Genomic DNA, 17,950 nt, shown 5'->3' with positions numbered 1-17,950 from the left:
TGGAATACTGGGTTTCTTCAAAACCCCTATTTTGCCAGCTTTCCCCAGTTTTTCTCTAGACACTCATGCATGGATGAAATACTTTTCAGTAAAACAATATATTCTTTCTAGGCTGTTGTGGAGGCCAAAAAACTGATATTTGGGGGCTTGAACAGAGCACAAAAAGCTGATGATGTGAAGATCTATCTTCTGGCACTGAAGAATGCCCTTTTGCCTGAAGCCATTCCAGTGCTTCTGAAATATGCGGAGTCAGGAGAAGGGCCCGTTAGCAACGTTGCTGCTACTGCTCTGCAGAGATATGATTATTCTTTCATTACCAATGAGGTAAAAATAAAAATAAAAACCCACAGGTGCTAGAGAATCTTTCACATAGTTCATTCTAACCTTATGATCCTGTGTGATAGCAGTTTTTAAAAAAGCAACCGTCCTTCTGTCCTTCTGCTTATTCTGTATCAACTAATGTAAGTGACTTGGATTGTATCACAATTAGGTGAAGAAAACAATGAACAGGATTTATCACCAGAACCGCAAAATTCATGAGAAGACTGTACGCACCACTGCAGCTGCCATTATCTTCAGCAACAATCCTTCGTTCATGGAAGTTAAAAATCTCCTGCTCTCTATTGGAGAGCTGCCACTGGAAATGAATAAGTACATGCTTTCCTTAGTCCAGGACATTCTGCATTTTGAAATGCCTGCCAGGTATATCAAATTTCATTTGTTATTTATGTATCTATGCATGCCTCCACATAATGTCACACAAGACCAAGATGTGTAAGACTGGGTTGTAGCTTAAATATAATTTTTCTGCTCCAGAATTTACTGCTAAGGGTTAAGGGAATTTCTGCCAATTAGCAATTAAAACCTATTTATGAGCTACCCTATTTTGTTTACAATTGTGATGTAGGGTTGCCAGGTGATATAAGGGAGAGGGCTAGCGCTGCATGATCTCAGGGCCTGGCCCTGAGTCTCCAGTTTCCACGGTTTATTTCCAGGTGGGAGACAAGAATGCAAATTCTCCAGTATTGGTGAGCACAGCAAAAGACAAGAGCAAAGGGCTGTGTGGAAATCAGCTCAGCTATTAAAGCAGCAACTTGCTATAATTGTCAAGGCCTAAGGGATTTATTCTTGTAATTTGCAAAAACTCTCCAAAGGGTCTCTGTATTTGCCAAGTTACCGTCTTCCTTCTTTCCCAGTTGTAGGCCAGAGCTCAACCTGCACTCTACTCTGCATCCACCTTCTGGGTAGAAGCCAGTGTTTCTTACCTTGTCTTTCCAAGAAAATGAGAAGGCATCATCTCCTCATTTCATCTTGCCTTGGGATAGCCCCTTTAACTAAAATTTCTCTCTTAATTTGAAAACATGGAAATGTGATCTTTCTCTGTGTGTTTCAATGACAGGCTGTGAGCAGCTATATTAGATTTTTGATGCATAATGCTTAATGACGTCACCAGAGGCTGTCTTTAGATCTCAGGTTTTGGTCCGGAAACCTCAGGGTCTGGGATGATCCTAAATTGACAACTGTAGAGAGGACTCCTACCCCATTAATGGTTGTGCAGAAGAAGAAATTCCAGCAGATACTGCTTATATGAGAAGCAATACCTGTTAAAAATTCCTTGTCTGTACAGCTGGTAAAGGCACAGGAGCCCTGTTCCTTATTTCACCTGTCAATCCTATTGTGATGTCATTTTCTTCCTCATTCTGTCTGATGCATTTTTTTCTATTTTTAGTTATTAAATATTTCATTTAGAAAGAAAACAAAGGCCTGAAGCCAATTATTAGTCCTAAATAAAGCAGATTCATTGAATCTATGGGAACTTGGCAAGGCAACAATTATGCAAGTTCCATAATTTCAATGTGTACTGCCTAATTGGAACTAACATTAGGATTTAGGCTAAAACATGAATTTATAAGAGATAAGGGTCTGGAAATATTTTGAAAGGGAGCATGAGACCCTCATAAATCATGGGGAGATAAATCATGGGGACCCAGTTTCCCATTTGATAGTATATATTGTACAGAGAAACCAGTTTTGTACCTCTGACAAACAATCCATTATTCATGTTTACTGTTACATTTGTCTACATTCTAATTAAAGGATATGGGCAAGTAATTTGTGACAAGGTGGTATATGAAGAAATGTAGACATATGTACATGGGAATATATTCTTCCTTCCATCATTATCTTTCAAAACCATATTTAATATCTGCTCTTCCTTTATTATCTGTTATTCCTTTACTGTTCCTGTATCCAGATAATTTCTGTACCTAACCAAAGTTCCTACATTCTTGAAGTTACCCACTCAGTCTACAAACTAGAACTCAGAACACAATTTGAATAAAACAATTCTGATTTAATTATTGAAAGTAAAATACATCTATCTGATCATGTATTTATTTATTTATTAAAAAACTTTGTATGGTCAAGAATGTTGCATTTACAAAATGAATGCTGAAACAATAATACAATACAAGTTATGCCTGATGTAATTTGCTGCTGATTAAAGACACTTATCTGTATTTCAGCAAAATGATCCGCAGAGCTCTGAAGGACATGGTAATTCATAACTATGATCGATTCTCGAAGATGGGTTCTTCCTCGGCCTTTTCTGGGTACTTAACACGTATGTGACTAACACACTAGATAGGAGATTTAATGCTCAATGCTCAGGTTTTCCCCCCCAAAAGAGTCATTATGATTTGTTTCTCTGCTTAATCAAGGTGTCCAAGATGTTACATCTACATATAGCCTTGACATTCTTTACTCTGGCTCTGGCATCTTAAGAAGAAGTAACATGAATATCTTCCTTTTCAATAACTTTGCTAAGCTGCATGCCAACCAGGTAAGTCTCATGCACTGCTGGAGTAACAACTCCTCAAAAAGGGCTTAATCCTTCAACTTGGGCCAGTTGCAATCTGGCAAGACTGTTATGCTAAACTGAGAGCCAGAACACTGCTTCTGCCTGAGTGGTGGGCAAAGGTAGTCAGAGGTATAGGTGTTGGTAGGGGCAAGACACCCAAATTGAGAACATAAGGAACTTCCTAACAGATCATCTGTTTGTCCATGTAGCACAGAACTGGGTTTTTTTTTGGTTTGTTTTTGGCTAACACCTATTCTCCAGGGTCTCAGGCAAAAGTCCTTCCCATCATCTGATCCTTTTAAATGGACATACAAAGGACTGAACCTGAGGCCTTCTGAATGATGCAATAATGCTATTGCTTAAGAGAAGATTGAATTTAGATCTTTTTTATTCCATAATTCCATAATGCTATGGAATTCTGGGATTGTAGTTTTGTGAGATATTTAGCCTTCTCTGCCAGAAAGCTCTGGTACTACAACAAACTAGAAATCCCAGGATTCCATAAGATGGAGCCATGGCAGTTAAAGTGGTGCCAAACTGCATTATTTCTACGGTGCCGATTACACCAAAGTTAGTCAAGTTTGGTTGTAATCCATGCCTTGGGGGAAAGGTTGTCCTAGCATGTAATTGGGCAGCCTTTATAAAACAAGCAATGTGTCACTATCTTCTTATAGGTGGTCATTGAAGCTCAGGGCCTGGAATCTATAATAGCTGCATCTGCAGATGAAGGTGAAGAAGATTTGGAATCCTTTGCTGGCATGTCAGCAATTGTGTGTGATGTTCAGCTTCGTCCAGTCACCTTTTTCCAAGGGTATGGTGACTTAATGTCTAAAATGTTCTCAGCAACTGGAGACCCCATAAATGTTGTAAAAGGACTCATCCTCTTGACAGATTACTCACAGGTAAGCACTAAATAAGTAACTGTACATAATGGCCTAAATCCAATGCAGAGATAGGGGTGCTTAAAGCTGTTAAATGCAGTGGGCTTAAGTGTGCCTAACTTTGTATTCAGTTTCAGCCAATATTCTTTACAGCATCTACAACATGTTCTGCTGTTACAGGCAGTGGTGTCGTGACTAATGTTTGATGTGCAAGAGATCATTATGAAAGGTTACTGTGCTGATTCATAGGTAGTTCTAGGATGCATATGTATGTCAGTCTGTGGACCTACCTCCCAATCAGCCAAGGTGGACATAATGCCATGTACAGAAGCCCAACAACAACAGCAAAATCTAAGGGTTTTTGGGGGGGAGGGGGGATAAACTTGAATGGGAGACCACCAACAAATGCCAGGTGTTGTGGGGTATATTTCAGAGGAATGAACCGGCAAAACTACCTCTGAATATTTCTTGTCTAAGAAAATGCTGTGAAATTCATGGGGGTCACCATAAATCAACAGACAACATGAAGGCATATACGTAACAAGCCCCAATGGACTTAAGAGATCTCAGTAGGGTTTACTTCTAAATAAATTTGCATCAGTTTTGGGGCCATATTTTGCCTTGTTTTATATTCTGTAGGGTGGCTATATATATCATTAATCTGATTTCCAAGCTGTGTGAACTTTAAAATCTTGGCTGTCTATCAGCATTCAAATGAAATGACTTGCTCTGACCCTGGGCTATTATCACTTCCAAAATTGACTCTGTGAGATGGAGTTCCAGTCCAGCTGTAAAATATTCTGACAGCTGTGAGCTCCAGCCTTGGCATAAAGTTTAGTGAAAGCAGCCACCTCCTGCTTGACCATGAAGTTGGGTCTCTTGCCGAATTATGTGGGAAATCATTTGTCACTTCTTACAGTATGCTATGCTCACAATAGGTGGTATAAGATTGGAAAGTTTTTTTTCCTCTTTTGAAAAATGTTTTGGTACTATGGAGTGCATACACAGAGCTGGGCAATTAGGGATCCCCAATCTAAATGGTGTTCCATTTCTTTCGTGTAATGTTCAAATGGGTGTGGGCTCTTTTTCGCATTGTCCGGACCAGAAAATCAACAAAGAGCCATCTCTGACTGTAAATGCATGCTTGTTGTTTGTTGTTTCTTTGTCTGTTTGTTTGTTTTAAATACCTTATATTTTTTGCACTGTTAGCTACATTCTCAAATGATGGCAAAATTCAGAAACATAGCCATGGCCCAGTACATACTGCCAATAAGGGCAACTGCACAGTCCCTAACCGGCCTAGAACATAATGGCAACATAACAATGTATACATGGGCACTACCATTGTTACGTAAGCGCCATGTTGTGTCTGCATGTTGCCGTGCGTCGCTTACGTAATGAGTGCGCCAGTGGTGCACTTGTTACGCCATCACTGCGGCTCTAAAAGAACCCGCTTTTTGCGGGTTCTTTTTCCGCCAGAGGTAAGCCACACAGCTTGGTGGCTGCGGCTTTCCTCCAAAGGAAAAAGAAATGCTGGCAGGCCGCCATTTTTCGGCAGTCTGTACTGCGCCCAAGTTAGTCTGGAATATTAGTATGCAATCAATCTTGTAGCACCTTTAAGACTGTCTCTTCACACAGTCAGTCTCAAAGGCTCGGTGAGATCCCTTTGCATTCTCAAATGATGCATTCTTGACATCAAGTTATCCTTTTAAATTGTTCTTGCTGTTAAATTGTTCTTGCTCTACACCTCCTAAGCATGGTCCCTTGAAATTTGCTTGTGCTATAAGACTACCAGGTGCTGTAGGCTATATTTCAGAAGAAGGAACTGTCAACCCTAGCTCTGAGTATTCCTTGCCTAAAAAAACCCTATCAAATTCATGGGTCACTGTCAATCATCAGGCAACTTGTAGACATACACATACACACACAGAGGCACAGATCTTGCCTGATCTTGGACAGGTCAGTCCTTGGATGGGAGACACCTCCATGAATACTAAGTGCTATATTACAGAAGAAGGAACTGGCACAACCACTTCTGCCTATTTCTTGCCCAAGAAAGCCCTATGAAATTGTGGGGTTCCTATAAGTTGCAGGCAACATGAAAGCATATATACATGCATAACACTGTTGCAAACTAGTGTATTTCTGAAAAGAACTGAATTACTTAAGATTCTACCAGTTTAAACTTCCTATAGAATTCCCCTTCTGTTGCATGGGATCTCAGGCATTTCTCTTGGTGATTTTGAATTGGTGACTGTTGGCTTCCATGTCAATTGAGCAATCCATCTGAACTTTGAAAGAGCTATTCAACATGTTGCATGCTGTGTCCCAAATTGCTGTAGCATCCTGGATTGTTCCTTTAATGCAGGGGTGGGCAGAGTGCAACTCCTAAAATGAGGCCCCTAAAGGATGGCTTTGCGGCCCTCGACATCTCCAAAATCCTCAGACCAACCTTTTTTTGGTTAAAAGAAACAGGGTGAGCTGCTGTTCCTGGAAACCTCCATTGCAACAATTGAAAAGATTGCAAGGCCTCTCTCTACTATAGTTTTTGTAGGTTTTTCGGGCTATGTGGCCAGAACATGGCCACATAGCCCGAAAAACCCACAAAAAACTATGGATGCCAGCCATGAAAGCCTTCGACCTCTCTGTAAACAATTAAAAATGAGAACCAAAGGTGGACTTGAGGCCACTTGAGTGGATGCACAACCTCTCCTGAACAAGGGAGCCACCAGCTGCCACTGTGCAATGGGTCAAGGAAAAGAGTGGGCTCTCTACCTAATGCATACTAGAAACAAAGAATGGGTGTGCTTCATTTTATTGTCCTTTAAACTGGAACTATAATTTTACAGTGCACCTCTGTGCAGACTTACTTAGATTTATTTTGGAATAAAGATGAGTAAGATAGTGCTGCTTCATTTAAGAATTCTGAGATGAATATGTTCTTCATGGCTTATTGGAAACGGAGTTGAGAGGGCTTCCAGACTTTCTACCCTGAAAATCCCATATTCATGTCTAAGAATTATGCTCCTGCATCATACACCACCATACACCAATGACCATTTCAGCTGTGTGTATATGTACACCACAGTGCCACATTTTCACCCTCATGCCACTAGTCTAACACTTTGCCATGAAGGAATACTCTTCCAGTAAGTGATGTCTGTAGTACATTCCTTGACAGCAACACATGAAAGGAGAGTTGTTTCATGTTTGCCTTTCCACTTACAGACACAGGGCCACAACAGGAATATCCTATGCAATGTAGACAATAAGAGATATTAATTGTGCACTTCTTTCTGCTTATAGGTAATTCAGCTACAATCTGGTCTGATTTGCAACACTGAATTCCAGGGAGGCATTGCCATTGATGTCTCAGGAGGGATGGAATTCAGCCTTTGGTATCGAGAATCCAAAACCAGTGTTAAAACCCGGTAAATATAATTAAAGAAAATGCACTGAATGATTTTGTCAGATTGGGGAATTTTAAATACAGTTTAACCACAGAAATCTTGAACAGTCATCAAAATGTAGATCCTTTTTTGACAAAAATAATTAGATGAAAAAATATTGGGCATCGAGAATATATCATCTGGGAGGATTATTTTTTGCCAAGCCCACCCCCAAAACCATGAAAGCAATGCAAGTACACACTTACTTAGAAATAAGCCCCTTTGAATAATTCAGTGACATATGTATGAGGCACGTGTACATTGCAGTGTATTGCATCAGAAATAAAAATTTAATACAGATTAATGTACAAATTTAATACACATTAACTAACTGAGGTCTCTTATACTATCTCTGAAATCCACTCACAGTTAGGCTTTCCTGACATAGGCGCGTTACAGATGCGCCGAAGGGGCATACTAGGGTTAGAAAGGAGCATGTTAGGGTTGAGAAGGGGCATCCCTTCCAGATGCCCCCTCAACCCTAATACGGACCGAGTCCGTACAAAATGGCGGCACCCGTTCACACATTTTGACGTCGCTGACGCGTAGCATCCGGACGTCATGCAGCGGAAGTGATGCCATGAGTGCGACCAGCGCCTCGTGGCGCCACTTCCGGGACCCAGAAAGAAGCACCATTTCGGCGCTTCTTTCTGGCTGTGCCCGGGAGCCGCGTGGTTTGGCCGCTGCGGTTCCCGGACGTAGCAACCAGCAGCAGCGGCAGAGCACCCTTCTTGGGCGCTCTGTAACGCGCCATACATATGCAAAAAGAGGTTGTGAGGTCATTATTGAAAACCCCTTTTTATAGCATTTCACGTTCTTGACATTCAGATCACATTGACCACAGTAGTCTCTCACCTCATATGTGGGGTTTGACTTGGTTTTAACAAAGTAAGATATAGAGAAGAATTCAGAAATGGCACTTGCATTGGAACTGTAGCTGTACGTTGACTTCTTCCCTTGTCCTATTTAAGCTTACTTACAAGTACAAGCCGCCTATAATGTGCCCGTGTATGGCACAGGTGCACTCTATATCTGTTTTGCAATGTAATTAAATCATATTTATTTAAAATGTGTTTAGGTTACCTAAATGCACTCTTCTTGGATCCAGTCCTCTCAGGGTATCTTATAATATAAAAACAAAGCAACAGTACATTTCAGGATAAATAACTGCCAGTGGCAATAATAAAACAGGCATCCTTCCCTGCAAACCTGACACTGTGCTTTCCTGCTGCCAGGAGAAAGTGATCTGGTGACAGAAGTGTGGCCAGTGGCATGCTTTGTTGGGCATCATGACATAGTGCAGTTTTACTAAAAATATGGGTGATTGTTGGGGGAATAGTCTTCAGGTGCTCAATATTTCTGACATTCTCTTTGTTTCTCCATCTCTCCTTGCAGGGGAACTCTGGCAGTCATTGGCAACATTGTTGTAGATGCCTCTTTTGTGAAGGCTGGCATGGAAACCAGTTCTGAAATTGAAGCGACACTGGATGTGATCACCACTGTACAGTTTTCACAGTATCCCTTTTTAGTTTGCATACAGATGGACAGAACTGAGAATCCATTCAGGTAGGAAAGTAGGAAGGGAACACCTATTATGTGGTAGTGCAGGAAGTGAAAAAGTATGGTTTAATGCTTCCATCATCTCCTCAAGTAGCTATCTAGCAGAAAGTGGTCTCAGGGTTATTACACTCATCCCTCCACATTTGTGGCTTTGACTTTTGCAGATTTGATTATTCATGGATTTTATTAATATGTTCTCTCTAGGAATATCTAGGTCCTCCAGTGCAACTCTGTGGTCAACTTTAACCAAAAGTCACACTGAAGGACCTAGAGATTCCTAGAGAGAACACTTCACTAGGCATTTGTAGCTCCTCCAGCACATTTCTGTGGTCAGTGTTTGGCAGATGTTGATGACAAAGTTGCACTGGAGGACCTAAAGATTCCTAGAGAGGTGTTCTCTCAGGTAAAAACATATTTTTTTGTTATTTGTGGTTTTTCCACAAGCTTGTGCCCCTAACCCCAGCAAATGTGGAGGGACAAGTGTAATTGCTTCTCCACTGAATGGAAGCTTGTATCCTTCAGATGCACCCTATGGCCTTTTGGTATGAAGAGGATAATATAATATGCCTCTGCAGTTACCTGGGCATTGCTAATTGTGGCAGGACCAACCAAAGGGCCCAATGCAACGTCTACCTCAATTGTTTCATGGTTGGTGAAGAAATATATTGATCTTACCAGAGAAACAATCTTCTTTTTTAAAGTCTTTATTTTATTGATAAGACCAATGTCTGTTAGAGATAATCTCTCTGGTCAAAGATACACTTGTGAAAAGGGTAAATCACCTTACAACCATTTTTTGGGTAGATGTCTTTTCATGAGTGTGTCCTTGAAGGAGGAGGATTAATCTGAAAACCAATGCTTACCAAAAAATAAATAAATAAATAAATAAGACGCCCTTTTAAAAGTCTGATTCTCTCTAGGTTGTACTTTCTGCACCTTCCGCTTGTTTTTGTTCTTGAAAGAGATCTGAACCAATTCCCTATGAAGGGCTCATAAATTATTTTGAGGGATATGTGAACTTTGGGTAAGGACCACAGGTGGCTCTGAGACAGGGAGGAGAATGTATGGCCTATAAATATTATTGCACTACAATTTCCATGATCCCTCACTATCTATTTTTCCAGTTTAGGCCTAATGTGAATTACATTCCAACAACTCAGCAGTAAGGAAGGCTTTCACTTGAGCAAGAAATGATTACAACTAAGGCAGCTTGGCCAAAGCAGGGGTCCAGATCCAACATTACTCAACCCAACAGCCAATCAATGAAGGTCAAATCCCAGCCTGTGTGCTGGGTGGCACTGGGATAACAGAAATATGTATCTAGTTGGGTGGAAGCCACAATGTGGTACCTCTGTCACCTGGGAATGGAGTGGAGCCTCCGTTGGATGTGAGCTCATTCACCTTTCCCCAAAGGCCCCTTAAAGAACCCCCATGACCTGTTCCATTGGGCTTTCATGCCCTGTTGACACTAATTCTATATCCAGGCTGATGCTTAAACCTCTTAGAGTTGTGATAAAGTAAATTCAACTAAATATGCAAGAAATAACAGCAACATCTAAAACCAAGATGGGTAGGTGGGTGAGATGAATCTTCCCAGCAGATTGGCAAAGTGAGCATGTGATATCTAAGTAAGAAGCAGACCTGAGGGAAACCTCCTACAAGTCTCTTGCCAGTTTCACCCCACCACTTCAGCCACTACCTGTTTGGCCAGCCTTCCCATGTATTCTGCACGCCTGTGAAAATCTCATTGGCCTGTGGGAACGAGAAGGAAGAATTTACCGAAGAAGATATCACCATCTCCATTCTCACCAGCTGCTGCAAGGAACAAACACTACTTCCAGTCAGTTGGGAATGCAATTCCTCAGTCTTGTCACAGTTAGCCCACACTTGCTACAGAAGATGCTGGACAGGCAAGATGTCTATCATTAACTTCTGTATTTGGGTGCTTTTAAAAGTAGGATTACTCAAAGGATAAGATACTTTCTGTGGTTTATCAAGTGATCCACCATATAATGATTTTCCTTTGTTTGTTTGTTTGTTTGTTTTTGATAGGCAATATGTAACCAAATACGAAAACCTACCATCTGGAAAACACTATGTCTCCCGGAAAGGAAAAGTGAAGCTGCTAGAGGGTTCTGAATACCCCCTTCACCAAGAGAACTCTCACATGTGCAGAAGAGTTTTCAGCGACCAGTCTGACTCCTCAGAAAGTTGGTTTTAATAGACTTCTGACCAAAACCATGCCTAATGTTGGTTTCCATGTATTGCTGTGCTAGTTGACAGCCTGAATCTGTGATGGTCATGTCTAGGACAACGTTGCTGTCAACTTCAAACGGCCCAGAATCAAGTCTTTTGTGTGTGTGTGTGTGTGTGTAAATTTGTGTGCACTTGTTTACATATTTACTTGTATTTAAAAAGTAGGGGTTTGGGGGTGCGTAACAAGCAGTAACAAGAATCCAGCTTGATGCAATTCTAGGAGTCAAGGGACTTATTGATGGTCCAGCAAAATGTGACATAGTACCACACCCTAAATTTTCACAAAGTGTTTTTCTTTGATATTTTTCAAAAATAGTTGGAGTGAGAGGAAGATGCACCTTGGAATGAGGCCACAATGCTGGACATTTATTTTCTATCTCTATCTCCATCATTCCCAAAACTTAAAAATTCTTCTAAGGTTATCACACTCAGACAGGATAGTGACATGATCACTCTACCGTCCTTATCCTGTCCATCAAGGAGGATCATATGAAAACCTTTCATATTGTAGCGCTGATCCTGTCATTATCCTATCATTGAAGCAGCATTGCATTAAGGTGAACTCTCATTAATGCAAAATACTAGGGCAGTGCACTTCAATGACAGAATAGTGACAGGACCAGCATGATGTCATTTGAAAGGCTTTCATACGATCACTGTTACCCACACTTTCTGGACAGGACAATGTCCAGATAAGCACGACATCATATGAAAGTCCGTCCTGCGATTGCACTGTAAGGACAGGACAGGGACAGGACAATGATGTGCTGTCCCCCATGTGATAATCTCTGGTGCTACTTGTCTCAGAAGGCAAACAGAGACATTTGTACTGTATCTGTCCTTTCTCCTCTCCATGTCATAACAGCTTAAGTGATTTAATTGCAGAAATTTAAGTCAGAGAAGTGGCACACAGGGAAAGGTTTTATTCGTCCTTGCTTAACATCACACACAAACAGCTATTTTAACCATAGAAAACCATAGAGCGCAGGAGATTCAGATGTGAATCATCCTTTTGCATCTAGTTTGTCCCAGAATAGCTATGTTGCTTTTTTGAAAGTTACACAGTAAAATAACAATTATTTATAGATGTATTTATCATTGTGCAATCCACACTCACCTTACTCCAAGCAGACCCATTGTTAAGGGATTATCATTTTAGTGGGTTGTTTTTTTTTAAAAAAAGATGTTCTTAAAAACAGTATTCTGTGCAAGGAATCAGTGTATCTGGCAAGCTTGATCTTGTTGAGAGTCATTTTTTCCACTGTCAAACCTGTTCAGTCCTGGTTCTGTAGGAATGTTTTTTTCCTCTGCACAGAAATTAGTATGCATTCTATGTACATTTTTCATATGTATCCATTTTGCCTGTGCATGTACCCAATGCATACAGCATCTTTGTATGCATCTCAGATTTTTTCTCTTTACCCTTTTTTCAAAAGTAAGCCTATATAGCTGAATGGAAGAAATGACTCATGTTCAACAACCCCATTCATTTTAATGGAGTGTGAATAGATCTTCCTGATGGATGTTTGCCTCTTCCATGTGTGCTTTTGCATGATTTGTTTAATTGGAATAGAGAAGGGGAAATCTTAGTGTTAGGAAAATACATGAACACATACATTAGGATATAAACTTTATTTTTATTGTTTCATGTTATGTGTGCTCATAAATAATCATTCTATGTATTATCCTAGTGAGTCTGCAAGATGTAGTTTATAATTTACAGAATAACCCCATGCATGATTACTCAGAAGACCCACTATATTCAATGCCCTACTTGTAAGTGCTTTAAAGATTTCAGCCTTAGACTAATCCTTGGTGCTCTTTTTGGTTCACCACCCCATCCCCCTCTGTTTGTTTATTTAGAAACCATCTGTCTATTCTGAAGAACTTAGGTGCACTCATAAATTATACTTTATTTTAAAGTGTGAATTGTATTTGATGAAGGAAACATGTGACTTCAATAAAAACACATATTCTGTATTCTGGTCTATGGTTTTAAAAGGCCTTATCTTGCAATATACTGAAAGTCAGGATGCATTAGCATGTCACAAATCTCTTGACCAGGGATCCACAGAATATCCGAAAACAGCAAGGTCAAAATACTCCCCACACTTTCCTAATGTCTTATGAAGCTGCCTTATTTTGACATTGTATTATATTAAGAAAGTCATGGGTTCCATTTTTCTTAGCCTGTTTTTCCGGTTATTATCTTCCACCCTCCAAAAATCAAATCAAAAAGAAAATGTCAAATCTGTAGGCAATTGAAAAATATGTGAAAAGAGCCAACTTAATTACAGTTGGCCCTCCACATTTGTGGCTTTGACTTCTTCGGATTTTATAATTTGTAGTTTTGTTCTCTCTAAGAATCTCTAAGTCTTCCAGTGCAACTCTGCCAGAAGTTGACCATAGAGTTCATAGAACCCCAGCGTTGGAAGAGACCACAAGAGCCATCCAGTCCAACCCTCTGCTATACAGAAACTCACAATCAAAGCATCTCTGACAGATGGCCATCCGGCTTCTGTTGAAAAACTCCTAAAAAGGAGACTCCACCACTCTGCAAGGAAGGATGTTCCACTGTCGAACAGCCCTTACTGCCAGGAAGTTCCTCCTAATGTTGAGGTGGAATTTCTTTTCCTATAGCTTGCATCCTTTTTCTGGGCCCTATTCTCTGGAGCAGCAGAAAACAAGCTTGTGCTGGAGAAGCTAGAAGTTCCTAAAGAAAACACTTCTCTGGACATTTGTAGGTCCTCCACCATAATTCTGTGATCAACTTCAGGCAGATGTTGACCACAGAGTTGTACTGGAGGACCTGGAAATTCCTAGAGAGGTATTCTCTTAGATAAAACAGAATAGTGGTTTTTTATTTGTGTTTTTTTCACATTCACAGGGGTCCTTCATCCCTAAATCTAGCAAATGTGGAGGGACCACTATATATTGTTTTTTTATTTGCAGTTTTTCCACTTTCACAGGGATCCTGTGCCCCTAACCCAAGTGAATGTGGAAGGTCCACTGTAGTTTATGAAGTTCAGAAACTGTTGATACGTGTGTCTCTTCCCTCTCTCCCACAAGAAATAGTGACACAATCTTTGTGGAGACACCCATAAAGCTCCCATCTTGGATGAGTTGATGTATCCAGAGTCAAAAAGCTGGGTATAAGTATGAGGATTTTTGACTGCAGATAGCTTTGTCTGCTGGGAAACAAGAATGGACAAGGGGCTGCTCTTCCTGCTCCACACCATCTGCTGCCTAAGACCCTCACCTTGCCCTTTCTAATGGTGGGTCAGCCCTGTCCAATACCATTATTTGGAGAATGCAACTTTCTCATGTAAAGGTTCTAAAACCATAGAGTGGGAAATGACCACAAAGGCCATCCAGTCAAACCCCCTGCCACATAAGAAGACACAACTAAAGCATCCCTGAAAGATGCCCATCCACCTTCTGTTTTAAAATCTCCAAAGATGGAGGATCCACTATGCTCTGGGGTAGTCTATTCCACTGTTAAACAGCTCTTACAATAAGAAAAAAGTTATTACTAATGTTTTAGGTGGAATCTAATTTATTCTAATTTGACTCCATTGATTCATGGAAGAGCAGAAAACAAACTTGTTCTATCTTCTACATGACATCCTGTTAGATCTTTAAAGATGGCTATCAAGTCACCTGTCAGTTTTCTCTCTTGCAAACTAAACATATCCATCTTGGGTCAGTCATAACCTATATCTCATAGAGGTTTTGGGAAAATAAAAGGTGACCCATACATGTTCCCTTGGGCATTTTGGAGGAATAGTGGAAGAAAATATAACAAATAAATTTGGCAGTCACAGTAACAACACATACACAACTTCCCAGAAGTCATCTAATTATTATTGGGAAGGCAGAGATATCCAGATGCATCTATCTAAATGGGAAGACCCACTCAGAATAGAAGCCTCTATTCAAGTGCTGAAACTCCTTTGCCTTCAAGGAGGTGTTAAATTATGGCACATATGTTCACCATGATGGTCTAGCAAGTAACTTTTCAGCAGGATGATTATATTTATTTATATATATTGTATATTGTTGTCAACCACAGCAAACCTGAACTTCCATATAGAATCTATCAAACAAAATGAAGAAAATGAAATTAGAAGATTGTCACCTTTTGTTTTTGAATAATAATAATAATAATAATAATAATAATAATATATTGAATGACAGACATCTGACATAGCATCTCTAGTTCTAGTTGTGGTAGCTCACGCAAACATTAACACTAAACGCCCATCTAGTCCACCATTCTTATTCCAAACACACCAGCTAGATACCTTTGGCATACTCAGAAATAGGGAATGGAGTTCACAGTCATCTGTTGTTAATCTCTATCATCTCATAATCAGTTCTACTTCAACATGGAAGTTTTGTTTAGTTATTCCTACTGTACTAAATGAAAGGCCCACAGCCAATAACTTGTTATTAAAAACAAATTATCATGCCTTCTATGGATACTACTAATTCCTTTTTCTCTGACAATGTCTAGTATCAGCATTGGTAACTGGTGGCCTTCCAGACATTGGATTACAACTCTGAACAGCTCTGACTACTGGTCATGATGCCTACACCATTACATACCAACAACACCCAGAGGGCCACACATTTCCCAACCTTGTTCTACTAAAGGATGCTGCTCTTTTTGGAACAATTATCCTCAGTTTCTACATCCTCACTATTATATTGAATTCCACACAAGAGCTCGGAAGAAATTCTAAAAGAACTTCCCCAAACTACAAATCCCAGGTCTCTGCAAGACAGAACTGTGACTGTTAAAATGGAATTGAACTCCTACAATAGTGTAGTGCAGATTCTATTCTGATTATTTGTCAGTGATAATGATGATAGAAAGGATGGAGGAAGGTATATCTTAGTGTAAACAAACCCTTTGCAATCAAACAGCTGCTTTGCTCAGTCAGCCTCACAGCTCCAGCAACTCTTATTCTTGACACTACTTCTTTCAGTTAAATCAAAACAGATCTGTCAGCAAATGGAAGCTTCTAAAGCCAGCTTTGCTGCTTTGGAAGTGATAAATGCCCTTCTGGACTCTTACTCATATCTTAGCCAGGCACATGGTTCTGAAGATATCTGACCCCAACAGCTGGACATAATGGGGATTCCAGGCAGACTTTTTCACTGAACAGCTGGCTGTCAGACAGTAATAGTTTACTTACACGAAGGACCGTGTTGTTATAGAAACCTTACAATGAACAAAAATGTGATCACAGCCAAATGTGATTTTAAGCTTGCATAAGATACATGAAATTGTAGAACGCTCAGGACATCATGCATTCAGAATCAATATTATGCTTGTGGAGACATTGTATGCCACAAGCTTGCCCAGAGATTGCAGGTGTGGCTGCTTGTTCAAATGCTCCCCTAAAATCCCTAATTGCACTACAAATATTGTGCTGTACCATGTTTAATAATACAAGTTGAGCTTCCCTTATCTGAAATGCTTGGGACCAGAGATGTTTTGGATTTTGGATTTTGGAGGATTTTGGTATAACTATTCACAGATGCATACATTATGAAATATCTTGGAAATGGGACCCAAGTCTAAACACAAAATTCATTAATATTTCATATATACCTTATACCATAGCCTGGATATAATTGTATACAATATTTTAAAAATAATTTTGAGCATGAAACAAAGTTTGGGTACATTGAACCAACAGAAAACAAAGATGTCACTGTCTCAGCTACCCATGAAAAAAAGTTCTGGATGTTGAAATATTTTAAATTCCAAAATCCTACATAAGGAAGACTCGATCTGTATAGCCTTTTAAATATCATGCTATATTTATTTCCAGAAGGGTTGCCTTGTTAATCTGTTTCAGGAATAACAACAAAGAGCCTTACTCTTATGGACTAATAAATTTATAATTTATAGTGGAATAAGCTATTGTGAACCTACTTTGTCAGATGTTAAAGATAAGGGCCAGTATTCTGTATCAGCTATTAAGTTAATTTAGCTATTTAGTTAATTTAGGCCCCAAACAGACCGGCAGTAAACCCCGGCTTGGAGGCAGTGTGGGGGTATGGCCAGCATCATGCTGCCCACCCGACCAGATGGCAGGCAGCACTGTGACACTCCAGCAGCGCAGCGTTTATACACTGCATGCAGCAGGAACACCGCAGGAGTGTTGCAAAGCTGTGGCAGCAGCTGAAAGGATGCCCTTTTGCTGCTTAAAAAGGAGTGGCATTTTGCCACCACTTTTTTGAGCTGGCAAATAGCTGGATTGGGGCTATGGTATCCAATGCTCAAAGGGCCTGCATTATGCCGCTCCTTTAGGGCCGTCTGTTTGGGGCCTTAGTTAAGTTATACTTAATTATACTTAACTAAATTAAGGGGCTATACAGACCACCCCAAAGGGGCGATCGGCAACCGTCCCTTTACTGGCAGGATCAGGGCCGTGGCAACCTCATGCCGCAGCCCCGATCAGTCCTCTTTTTGTGACCTACAAGGGGGTCCATAGCCGCCGCGGCTTGGCTTTATGATACCCCTTCAGTGCTGCATCATGTGGATGCAGCACTGAAGTCGCACCATGATGGCATGCACCGTGTGGACCAGCACATGCCAAAATGGCACCCTGGGGGCAGAGTTAGGGCATCCAGTGTGAGGATGCTTCACCCTGACTCCACCCACAGGCGGGCACAAAGTGCTGGTCTGTATAGGCCCTAAGTACCAACTAAAAGGCTCACTGCCCATAAAATTGTTTTAAAAGCAAGGTGACTGCTACGGGCGCTACCGACAGCTATCTCCCCAGTTAAATCTAGTACCTTCTTTTGCTAAATTTCCCACAAAATCCAATTAGCTCCTAATGCTCTTTGCTTCTATGATCAGTCAATCAATCAGTCAGTCAATCAATCCGAGGACTGAAGGTTGCTTTCTAACATAATAATTACATCTA

General features: G+C 40.5%; 1 protein-coding gene across 1 annotated transcript in view; it reads left to right on the top strand.

Moving 5' to 3' along the window:
* The window catches only part of MTTP (microsomal triglyceride transfer protein), a 36,812-nt gene extending 23,826 nt beyond the window's left edge, over positions 1–12,986 (top strand). The window contains exons 10-17 of the mRNA XM_089527090.1: positions 112–324; positions 491–702; positions 2,526–2,623; positions 2,721–2,842; positions 3,535–3,762; positions 7,048–7,172; positions 8,586–8,756; positions 10,803–12,986. Coding sequence (XP_089383216.1) covers positions 112–324; positions 491–702; positions 2,526–2,623; positions 2,721–2,842; positions 3,535–3,762; positions 7,048–7,172; positions 8,586–8,756; positions 10,803–10,971 — 1,338 coding nt within the window. The 3' untranslated portion in view covers positions 10,972–12,986. The remainder of the gene's footprint in view (positions 1–111; positions 325–490; positions 703–2,525; positions 2,624–2,720; positions 2,843–3,534; positions 3,763–7,047; positions 7,173–8,585; positions 8,757–10,802) is intronic.
* The last annotated feature ends 4,964 nt before the right edge of the window (positions 12,987–17,950 follow it).

This window comes from Sceloporus occidentalis, unplaced genomic scaffold (genome assembly GCF_023333645.1).
Source record: "Sceloporus occidentalis isolate IW3139 unplaced genomic scaffold, rSceOcc1.0.p SCAF_5, whole genome shotgun sequence".
Taxonomy (NCBI): Eukaryota; Metazoa; Chordata; class Lepidosauria; order Squamata; family Phrynosomatidae; genus Sceloporus; species Sceloporus occidentalis.
The sequence above is the reverse complement of the archived record's forward strand: the minus strand, read 5'-3'. Positions and strand labels throughout refer to the sequence as shown.